The sequence below is a fragment of the Argopecten irradians genome, chromosome 12, assembly GCF_041381155.1.
Source record: "Argopecten irradians isolate NY chromosome 12, Ai_NY, whole genome shotgun sequence".
Lineage (NCBI taxonomy): Eukaryota > Metazoa > Mollusca > Bivalvia > Pectinida > Pectinidae > Argopecten > Argopecten irradians.
Window position 1 is genome coordinate 2,756,022 of NC_091145.1, and position 12,027 is coordinate 2,768,048.

General features: G+C 34.2%; 1 protein-coding gene across 1 annotated transcript; it reads right to left on the reverse strand.

Moving 5' to 3' along the window:
* Nucleotides 1-6,378: 6,378 nt before the first annotated feature.
* Nucleotides 6,379-11,111, reverse strand: LOC138336139 (transforming growth factor-beta-induced protein ig-h3-like). Its single transcript, XM_069285458.1, has 6 exons — nucleotides 10,471-11,111; nucleotides 9,429-9,667; nucleotides 8,875-9,061; nucleotides 7,620-7,721; nucleotides 7,015-7,134; nucleotides 6,379-6,696 (listed from the first exon to the last, which is right to left on the reverse strand). Exons 1-6 carry the CDS (start codon nucleotides 10,628-10,630, stop codon nucleotides 6,581-6,583), a joined length of 924 nt encoding a protein of 307 aa, XP_069141559.1. The 5' UTR covers nucleotides 10,631-11,111; the 3' UTR covers nucleotides 6,379-6,580.
* Between the last annotated feature and the right edge of the window lie 916 nt (nucleotides 11,112-12,027).

Below are 12,027 nucleotides of genomic sequence, written 5' to 3' on the forward strand. Positions count from 1 at the left end.
TTTTTTCTTCAGAAAATATAACAGAACAGATTCACACAAGGCTTAATCAGTTTTGAAGTTTATTGTAACATTTAGATTATTATAGGTTACTTTCCATGTGAATACATATAATTCCTTAAAGTGAACAGTCGGAAACTGCTTTCAACTTTTCTTTATTTCAATGGTCAAAACTGGGAAACGTAAGCAGAACTTGACCGTCGTATTAATATGTGAGAACTTTTGGAAGGCCAATGAACGCATTTAGACTGGTTGTCTTTGTCCGACTATTCACTTTAAGTGGAAGGAGCGTTGACAACCCTGGAAATAACACATCAGTGGTATTGATCTTTTTAATGCGTCTACAAAGATTCGCCCGTTGTCAGTATATATAATGTGACCGGGTGGGGTGTGTTGCTTGGTGTCTTCGGCGGCATGCTTCAGTGATATAGCACTATAAAAAGGGCAACAGTTCCACTATACAAGAAGACACAACATGAATATACTGCAATATCCCAAAACACACACCTCGCACAACATACACGCAACACACCGCATACATGGGAGGCCGTCCTTACATGACCGTAGATATTGATAGGACGTTAATTAATCAAACAAACAAACAAACAAAGGTAAAATGCCGTAACGTTTATTGTTTGCACCTTGAATATTTTGACCATATCACATTTAGTAAATTGAAATATTTGCATTAATTTTATTTTTTTTTTCTGTTTTTGGAGATATAGCGAGTTATATCTCTACAACATAAACTATTTATTCAAGTTAAGACTTAAATGATACACAACACTGTAAAAAAACGTACGGACTAATGAAGACCAATCTATCTATTTATTTATAACATTGTGAGTATGACACTACTTCAATCTGCCCAGCAACTTGCTACGTGTTTGATTATTTTGTTTATTTAAAAAAAAGACAAAAGTGTACAATTAGACGTATACATATACACGTATATAGACCAGTCAAACTAGGTTTCAACGTCAAACTAATTGCAACAGAAATTATTTTTGTTGGAATGTTTTTAGATTTCGACTATAAGTAACTGGTAAAAATTCCCAAAAAATCCCATAAGGGGAAAGTGGTTAATTTTACCTATTTATAAAGCCATCTACACCGCCGGTAAATGTGTCCCGTATGGGCCGCCGTAGATAGGAAGAGTTCCACAAAGGAGGCGGAAAAGAGCTACAATGTTGGCATGAGTGGACAATTCACATAAACAAAAGCGCTGATTATTGACAATCGTGCATCATTAGCAGATTTATGATAGTGTGAGCTAAGTTCATGATTATTTTAAGTAGTATTATACATAGTACCATGTACTTCACAGATGTCTATAAGTGTTGAAATGGTTAGCGATCGGTGACGGTAACCTACCCGACGGAAGTACAATTTGACGACGACATAATATTGTATTTATGTTAAATAAAACATATCTGAATTTCGATATTTTGTCAGTGTATGCTTTAATTTATCTTTAATGAGTAATGGTTCTGTCATTACGATGTATTTAAGTTTTAAAAGTTTGCCAGTTTTGATAACCCTGTTTCATTGACGAAAAAAGTATGGAAGCCTGTTTGTACTAGCGCGATATTGATCAAAATTTCCATTTTACACATACATTTTGTATTTCCGATAAAATTCAATATTTCATACTTATTCCGAAGAGTGGTTTGGATTTTTGTGACCTCATTATTGTTTTTGTTTTGAACTGTGTATTTTATATGTACTATTTTCTTTTATTTTTGTAATTATTTTACTTTATTGCCATTTCATTTCTTAATACGTGTCATAGCTCTACATATAACAGATACTAATGGTCAGTTAGTTCCATGTATTTATTTATCTGGGGCCAGTTGTTCAAACGTCTATTAAAAGTTAATCGAGGATTAAACCTTCATTGAACCGTCATTAACTTGATGACGTCATTTCCAGAAAATATGATGTTGCACAAACGTCCATTAAAGTTAACGGAGCATAAAGCTCTAATTAAGCTTTATTAAAATCTGCGACATTTAATGGACCTATGGGGCTCCTTTAAACCACAATTAAATATTAATTTGTATGGTAAAACTTTTGTATAAACTCTTTTAGCGGAGTTCGGTTACCAAATTCACAAAGACGGTAAAACAATGTCCAATCAGAGCATTTATATATTTGAGGAAATATTTAGAAATGAAACTGGAAGAAGCAGAATTAAAAAGTGAACTTGCCGGGTTGGGGATGTACATGTATGTTTCCAATTAATCTATGTATATGATAATCAACTTCTACATGTTCTTTATGGATACATATTGAAAAATGACTTTACAGTGAAAACTAGTCATCATGTTATAGACTTTTACACCTTCTTATTAATAACAGAAACAACAATATCAAGCAAATGAAATAAATATTGTAACAAACAAATGTCAAAGGGCATATAAATGTAGCTCTGAATAAGTAGCAAATACACACAGTGATGAATAAAGTCAATATACAGTAAAACTTCCTTAACTGAGACGAATTTGCTTGATACGCATTTTTATTTATTACGGAGTAAATTCAAATCTTGGGTTTATGGCTCCTCTTTATTTATACTTCTTTGAGAAATGTATAGCGGATTTCCTTATAACGAATTATCTTTTGATAGGAGTGATATCGTGGTCCCTTCAAGAAAATGTTTGCTCTATAACAATTTTTTCCCAGAAAGTGTTGGATGTAGCATTGTTTAAAGTGAAACTTGGGGTTTAAAGAGGGAGTTAATTTATAGAAAATCAAATACGATCAAACAAGTGTACAATTAATTGTCGATAATGGAAAATCTGTCAAAGAAGACATTGTTGCTGGCTTCGGAATTAGTGAGTTAGCTTGATAACTATGTTGATCCGGGGTGCAATCGGCCTATGACTTTAACTAACTTATAGTTTCAGAAACTCTATATCAAATTTTTGTTATAACGAATTATTTCCTCTGGTCCCAAGTCTGATTGTAATAAGATTTGATTAAAGTTTATTTTAAAGTATAGATGAAAATTGAACTTCGCTTTTCTACACACATGTATATATGGAAGTCAACGTATAATGTAACCAGTGGGTTCCCGCCAAAAATATAAACTGTTCTTATTTTTTTTAGAATATCACTTTATACAACGTCAACGTAATGTTGTAGACCACAACCAATCCCCATGACACAAACCATAATATACATGCATATATGAGGCTGTATTATTTGAAGGTAAGCTATTGGTACAAGGACAATACTGCCACATCACTCCGCTAATTACATTTTAAACAATTTGACGTCATATATAGGTTCCACTTCTTAATCATTTTAGTTCTTTATATACATGCTGTATTCGCCGTAATTGGCGCCCCCTCCCCTCTTCTGGAGGAATTGATTTGTTTGTCTGTTTGTTTGTTTGCTTGCTTGTTTGTTTTATTAAATTAACGTCCTATTAACAGCTAAGATCATGTAGGGATGACCTCCCATGTATGCTGTGTGTTGTGTGTATGAAGAGCATGGTGGCAGCTTTGGGAGACAAAAAATTAGACTTGTAATTCCGTTTCCACTACGATACTCTACGTTACGCTTCAATACATAAATCGAAGTATGACGTCATTGCCAATTTTTCATTGGACTTCAAATCTAGGCCAGGGGTCATGCTGAGGTGACCCCGAACGGGGTATCGTTAGATCTTGTATTGAAGCGTAACGTAGAGTATCGTAGTGGGAGCGGAATTACAAGTCTAATTTTAATTAGATTGCTTTGGGAGACTGTTGTATATTCGTGTTGTATAGTGGAAGTCTTGGCCTTTTTATAGTGCTATATCACTGAAGCATTCCGCCGAAGACATTATACTGACGGGTGAACCAGTCGTCCCACTCCCTTAATGCTGAAGTTAATATAAATGCCCCCATCATCCAATGAATTTAACGATGTGATTGGTAGTTTGAACGATCCGAAAAGCAATTCTGGACGCTTGAACGCAGTTCACTGTACAACTGTGTGATGCTTACAGGCATCGTATTCCATGAACTTGCGAGTTTTCCACATGTGAATCATTACGTACTAATGCGTAATCAAAGGAAAGAAGGCGTATGTATGTTTACTGTGACAGATTAATGTGCCATGAGTGTGGAAAGAGTAAAAATGGGCGCTAATTACAGTGGATATGGTCATTAATAAATAGATATTCTGTAGTTGATGTTCATTTTTATGTGATTTTAGTTATCACGCCACTGAGGTCAATTATATAAACAATGACAACACAAAGATGTTCGAAGTTTATGTGCGAAAGGCTGGGAAAGATACAACCTTGGTATTAGACTACATTCATCAACGAAATGCCTTTGGCCAAAGTATAAAATATAGCAATGTCATTATGTAATTTAACCTTTTGGTCCATTGAGCCTTTTGAAATTATCAAAATCCAGCATTTCCCTCTTTAAGTCATTGTCCATATACCACAATTATAAACCAAAATTATTGCAGAAATAAATGTCAGTTCTGACATATGACAGTATTACATCACTTGCACCAAAACCTTAACCTGCCTACTTCGGCCAATTGGGCCTCTTGAAATTATCCAAATCCAGCATTGTCCTTCTTTAAATGCTTGTCCATACTTATCATAACAATTTTAATCCAAGTATATTGTAGAAATTAATGTCAGTTGTTAAAAATAGCAGTATATATTACAACACATAACCAAAACCTTAACATGGGATTTCTAACACCGACGCCGACACTGACACCAAAGTGATTCCGTAAGCTCCGAGTAGCGAGCTAACAATGTAATGGGACATTATATAGTTGCCATGGTTATATTTTGTAGTGTGTTTGAATTTATTTTTTTTGTGCAAAGATGAAAATGGTATAAGTGATATAAATGCATTATAAACCTACAAGAGAGTAAATCTGAAAGCACTGCTGGTTTTTCATCATTTTTTCACCAATTCGTCAGTTTTGACCTTTAATTGACCTTCATAATAAAATGATTTTTACAGAAACAAATATCATAACAAAGTTTAATCTATCTTTATTGTAATATTGCAAGTATATACTGTATACATATAAATACTTTCCATGAAAGAATAATTTTATTACCCTACCCCCTTAATCTACAGTGCTTATCTGCGAGGCTATATAGGTCTTAGAAAAGCTGATATTTTTCAATTTTCCCCTTTTGGGATTATTTGGGAATTTTAATACATCATTTACTACATATCAGGGAGTAAGAAAAATGCATAGTTGCTTCTGTTGCAATTAGTTTGAGGTTCAGCTATTTTTACAATTAGACGTATACATATACACGTATATGTCGCAGTCATGAAGTATTGCGTTGAATCTTAAACGTCACGCCTATTGTATGAGAGTTATCTTTCTTACTTCAATCATTCTGCTATGAGAGGAGGTAATACTATTATATGTATGTATGTTGATGTATGTATGTAAAGTTTTATGTATATACGTAGGTATATTTCTATGTATATATGTAATTTTTATGTTTGAATGAAGTGAAATGTTAAGACAGCAACAATATGTTGAAAAAAATACATGGGAATGATCAACAATGTGCTCACAGCAGTAAGCAGTAAATATTTTCTTATCTGAGTGAAAGGGAGAAATAATATTTTAACCAAACTGTTTTTATAATGATATTCATACACTTGTGTTGCTTCCGTGTCCTGATTGGAACCAAGTGGCACATAAGATGTTTGCAGCGACATTAAAAAAATTAAATGTTAAATGTCGACAATATTTTGAAAGCTTTGGCGAGCCATTTAAACAAAATAATCGCTGTTCTGCCTTGTTTGTTCCGTCGCGTGTGTACGCACTAAAGTGCAAGGAAGTAAATGATAATAAAATTCAGACAACATATTCATTTCACAACTACCAAAAAAAACTCAATTAGTCATTACAGAACTTAAAAGGGAAATACCAGACTGAAGGCACATTCCTTAAACTTGCCTGTACTTCTTAAATAAAGGCATAAACAAGAAACTTTCAAAGTCTACAAAACATGACCCAGATTGTATTGACATATGACAAAATATTTCTATATTTGATTGCATTGTATAAATGATTTAGATATTTAGATAAACAATTTGTGCCAGAAAAGGCTTAAAATATGTTGATATGACTAGCTCAATCGGAAAGTCCAGGTAATGTTTGTGACAAGCTAAACTGACTTATTTTATGAACAACATTAAGTTTTAACTGGGTGTATTTGAAGACAGTTTACTAGTCATAATCAGGGAGTGACGTTTGGATAAAGTGTTTTACTTTGAATAAAATGTCCGGTTATCATCTATTGAATAGAAAAGACCACTTTGTTACCAAAACATAACCAGCATCACCGACACATACAACAAAAGATAAAAACAACAATTGAAACAAAAGTAAAAACATCAAAAGCATCATTTAAAATATAATATCATCCGTTCACATTTTTTTTGTTTTCCTACATGCTTCTCTGAATTAAACAATACATGGAGCATGTAAAACAATTCCGGCACTTAAATGATGATCATGCTATCAGATAGGTTCAGGCATAGCGTGACATATCAATCCTCATGCTCTTCGAGAACATTTTCATGCGACGTCATGTACCATATTGACGCTTGTGAGGAAGTAAAACGGTGTCCATTCCATGCACCACACCGTTGCTGGCGTTGATGTCAGGATAGGTGATTTTGATGTTGTTTACCATGGCATAGGCTGCAAAAAGTATATGGTATAAGACGGAAGTCATCATAGTACAGCTAGATTTCTCAAGCATTCATAATACCATTCAGCTCTTGTTCTGTTAATCACAGATACGAAAACTAACGAGTTACAGTGCAATGCTGCACCTCTGGGTTTTAAGTTCGAATATCACGTGGGGTGTTGCCATATAAGGATCGTAGGTCAGTGGTTTTCTGCAGATACTCTGACTATCTCGCACCTTCTACATATGACAAGTTTTACAAGACAAAAATTTAATAGGATATGTGAACAGAACAATTACAAACGCAACATTCAAAAATATACACTTACTCTCAGTGACGTTAACGGTTACGTAACCTGTTGATAGCGTTTGAAGTCGGTCAGAGAACTGATTGGCTAGAAACCCCTGGGTAAAATGGGTTCCCACACATATGTGGTACGTTAAAACCTCTGTAAGGAAGAGACAGAGAAGTAAGATATTGTATTTTTTGTCGTTATCTCTGTATTTCCAATTATGTCGTTGACAAAAAGTCCATAGAACTATTTGTATGTATAAGGTTCATTACGTTATGAATATTATAATGATTGAGAGAGTATACCACCGTACTACTGAATGGTCCTAATGTTATTTATATTTGAAACTGTAATGTCATTATTGACATTTTATGGTTATGATGATTGCAAGAAAAATAGATATGGTCTAAGGACGCCGCCCTGAGGAATACAACGATCACGGCTAGTGATTTCAAATATTGTCTCAGTAGGTTCTGCCGTCATAACAGTATATGTGCAGTGTATTGTTAATTCGGTGTTTCTAAAATTTCTCAATATCATCACCACGTGACCACTGTATTAGTCAGTGAGAATTCTGGAAAACCAGAGCATGTCTAATTCTAAAGGTAAGTACAACTGTTTTAGGCTAGTACACTGTTTACCTTTCATAGCAGTCGTATTAGATAACAACTTTTGCAACAGATCCGCCGGAAGTTTGTTAAATGCCGCATTCGTCGGGGCAAATATCGTGAGTGGTCCATCACCTGTAATATGAGCGAATACAGATTAGGTGTTATATAGAGAGAAAACGAGAAGAGTAGTTTTATAAGTCGATATAACCGTTGAAGGGCTTTTAGTTAAGTTCATTTGAATATTGAAGGAAAAACATCTTTGTCGGAGTCGACGGAATATGGGTTAAAATAATTTATGTGATCTGTATATAGCAAAACCAATAATGAATGGAAACGCTATGTCCAAGTAAAAATTTGCTGTATTAATAATAATAAAAATTATTTTAAATTATATATAAAATAAACTGTCAATGAAGGACTTTTCTTCAAAACCCATTACTAAAGATGTCTATACATATGCAAGCAATCCGGATGCTATTATCACAATATCTCGTGTATTCATACTGCCACATTCCATCGACAACCCTGAGTAAAAAGCTAAAGACCCATTACACAAGGTACAAAAGATACGTTTATACAAAAGTAATTAACCTAAAATTAATCTATGTTGACAGATACCTGTCTGTCGAACACTTACATGCATTCCTCAATATCAAAAGGATTTTAAGATAGTTTTAAGAGTTTATAAATATTACAATAAAAGGTTATATTTTTAAGATATTCGTACTTTTTATAGCTCCCTACGCAATGTAATCGGGAGAGCTTAACCTTTGATTACGGATTATATATGCGTATTTTCCATTTTGTTCAAACGCAGCCTACACACACACTGAATATTATATATAATCTAAAATTAACACGCCATTTTATGCGTTCATATCATGAATATCACTTACACATTGCTACAAGTTTTTATTTTCTAAAAGGCATTTGGTACATATATTAATGCTTCAAAAGATAACTAGTATTTCATCTTTCGAAGATTTGCAAATGAACAACATTTCACAGAGTTTAAGGGGAACCTAACTTGTGAATGACAAATTAATAAAGAAATGTTTATAAAACAGATGAGGATAGTCATTTATCTGTGCAAAATTAAATTTGATTTTCCTCATGCGTCTCGATTGCTCTCCATAAATTAGTTTTAGTTTTAAATGTATAATTGTTGTTTAGATGACGACTATACTTTTAAATTAGTATCCTTTGTCTTGCAATCATGCTATGACCACAACGTGTCTCCGGCGACTATCATGCACTTTCCACGTGAAGTAGGTGAGCTATTTACCTTCCAGCATATCATTCAGCCCTATATCTATCAGACCTTTCGTCAGTATGCTAAGTTCCGGACATTTCCTTACTGCTGTCATTATTGTACCAGGTGGCGGGAATAAGACGCCATCAAGCACGTGCAGGATTCCATTGTCAGCCTCGTTATCAGGACTAACAACCACCTTCCCGCAGACTGTCGTAACCTTAGGTAAATAGGGAAATATATTCAGTTAGATCGTGAGGGCAGAATAAATATAGTATAGTTGTCATCTTCTTAAGGCGCTTTCCGGTTACTTCCTTTTTATATTCTATATTTTGAATTTGTATTGAATCCAAATAAACATATAACTATCGCGGCTTTTTAATCTTCTAAACTATCTTGCTGATTGATCTCCTAACTTGATAAAGCATGATTTAAAAAGTATAAAAAACATGATAAGCGTAGTATATCAACTTATATTCATCATGGCATAAAAGATGTCACATTTTAAAGTCATCATCGTCATGACCTACATACGCGTACATTTACTTAAAGTTGTATGTTATGGAAACATTACTCGTATAACCTACGTTATGGGTGAATTTTCTGTTTTTGTACACGGGGTATACGTTGATCCGGATTGACGGTCCAGCCAGGGTACCAACCAACATATCGTTTTCTGTGTTATTGTCAATCCTCAGCTCCTCATTCAACACGTGGTATAATATCACATTGACAATCTCTGTAGTATTAGTGTCCAGTAACTTTATCACAGCAGGTGACAGTTTAGAAAAGGCGCTGTTATTGGGAGCAAACATTGTCATGGGGCCTGAAACAAACAAGTTTCTCGTCAGTTTGAGATGAATTCAATGATGTTTTGCAACCAAAAGAAAATCAGAACAGTAAATTTGAAGCAAATCTGGCAAAAATAAAAAACAAAATAATTTACATTTTGGCTCGAATCATAATAATACCGGTGACTAATCTATTGAGAGTGGAGATGTATTTCGATCGATCATTTCTAGTATCTACATAATGTACATAACCGGAAGTGGAAAGTGTATCTGATGTCAATAGGTAACCACAGACACGCTTTAGTACGTCAATCGTGGAACCATTAAAGGCTCAATATACGTAATAGGTGGTTAGGATTTTAGTGAGAATACATCTATAACATCCTTTTAACCTATCTTTTGAAAAATAAAAAAAGCTTCACTGTTTGAACTGAAGTTTACACACTGACATAGGATTATTTTATCCGATTGCAGATTGTAAAGTAAACCTTAATGTATTTGTGGTGCTTTAAGGAGATACCAGCAAAATGCTGACTTACTACAATGTGTTGTGACTTTTGGAATTGTCTGTCAAAAACGTGACACGGTCACTAGTCGTTTGGTCTCATTTCGGCAAGGATATTAATAGTAGTTTAAACTATTTTTATTGAATTGTATTGGAACCAGGAGTGAAATCAAACGATAAGCCTGTCTCAATCTCACAAATATATTTCAATCTTAAACTCACTAAAACTAACACTCCTTCAATTTATTCAGATATTCACTGAACATGATATCGCTACAGAGATATTACAAATACTTGATGTAACTGACCAGATAGGTCAGTTAGGATACTTACCAGGCGAAGAAAGTGGCTGGCCAAGACTGGAGTTGTAAATGAATTCAGCAAAGATCGTAGCACCAAGCTTGGCCGCAAGATCAGGCAAATACACATCGTATTGTCCATACGAGAAGGGCAATAAACAGAGAGTCAGAAATACAATAGACCGTGTGGCCATGATGATAGGCTAGTCTATACAGATATACAATACTCATATATAGATAAGAATGATGCCATTTACATAGTTATCAGTAGTTGTTCCATTTACATGGTTTGATAAGTTACTGACCGACCTTCTTATTATATCTAGAAAAATATAGATTTCGATACGAAAACAACCATTCTAAGCTTAGTAATACCTTATAAAAACACTTTTTTCCTGATATCATATATTTAAAATCATTTGAGTGACCATTAAGAAATACAGTCCAGAAGAACAAATGATATAGGGACGATATTAAAGTATGCTGTGTTATAGTCCAAACACGCGTTATATATGTACTTACTACACTATATAGCGGAAAATAGGCCAAACCCATAGAATGTGTGCTGGATGGTGGATTTTTTAATAATGCATGCATTCAAATATACAAGAGCTGTATTTGAATGGTAATTTTGTTTACCATTTTGTTTGATAATTACATAATTCCAACAGTATTTTTTTTTAAACTCACCAACCCTTCTGACCTGTTACGGAGGATATGGTAATATACCTAAGCGATCCACCATGAGACAACCGGAAGTCAACCGGAGTGCAATGGAAGAATCTACTTACTGATCACTGTATCCGCAACACAACAGTAGAGCCAATACAATGGGGACAACCTACGTCACAGGAAGTGAGATATCGGGCACACAAAAAACATTGAAAAAACGCCCGCTTCAAGATGAAAATCGGCTGAAATTATGACATAAAAGCAACGCATCTTCTAAATCTATCTCGCGTCAAAGACAGTGTATTGTTAGAGACTCTGTGAAATTATTAGATATCGTCAAACTAGCTCAGATTATGCAAACACCTCGACACAATATTTTCCGACAGCAGGGATATCGGTCACATTTTATTCACTAAAACGTTATAAATTTCAAATAAATAAATTTTGCTGCCACAAAACTGTCCCGTTTACTAATATGTAATATATGACGGTTGGAAGAAAATATTTCATTCATTATATCTGCTAGTGGAGAATTATATACGGTGCTTAATTAGAAATTATGAAAGTGATATCGGTCACACTTAGAACTTTAGGGGTAACGGTCACATCCAAAGTTATGAAAACTGTGGGTAAGACGCCAAAATACTTTTATTGAATTTATCTGATCTTGAAAGACGACTTTTTAACCCCCTCCCCTATCAGCAAATGGTTAACGAGCTATTGAAATCGCTTTTCGTCTATTGCTCATCATCCGTCCGTCTTTTTTTCCAAAGCGTGGCTATTGGTCACATTATATTCACCGAAAATATGTCAAGTGTATTTTATTTAACTTTTTTGTTATTTACTGATATAAAATACCTTATATTTCAAGTAGTAGCTATCGTTCATTTTATCCGCTACAAAAGTGACATAGCTGTAT

Coding starts and splice junctions, on each gene's coding strand:
- LOC138336139 (XM_069285458.1), bottom strand. CDS start 10,630: ATGGCCACACGGTCTATTGTATTTCTGACTCTCTGTTTATTGCCCTTC. Junction 7,722..8,874: donor GCTGAATGATATGCTGGAAG/GTAAATAGCTCA, acceptor CTCATATTACAG/GTGATGGACCACTCACGATA. Junction 7,135..7,619: donor TAATACGACTGCTATGAAAG/GTAAACAGTGTA, acceptor TCTTCCTTACAG/AGGTTTTAACGTACCACATA.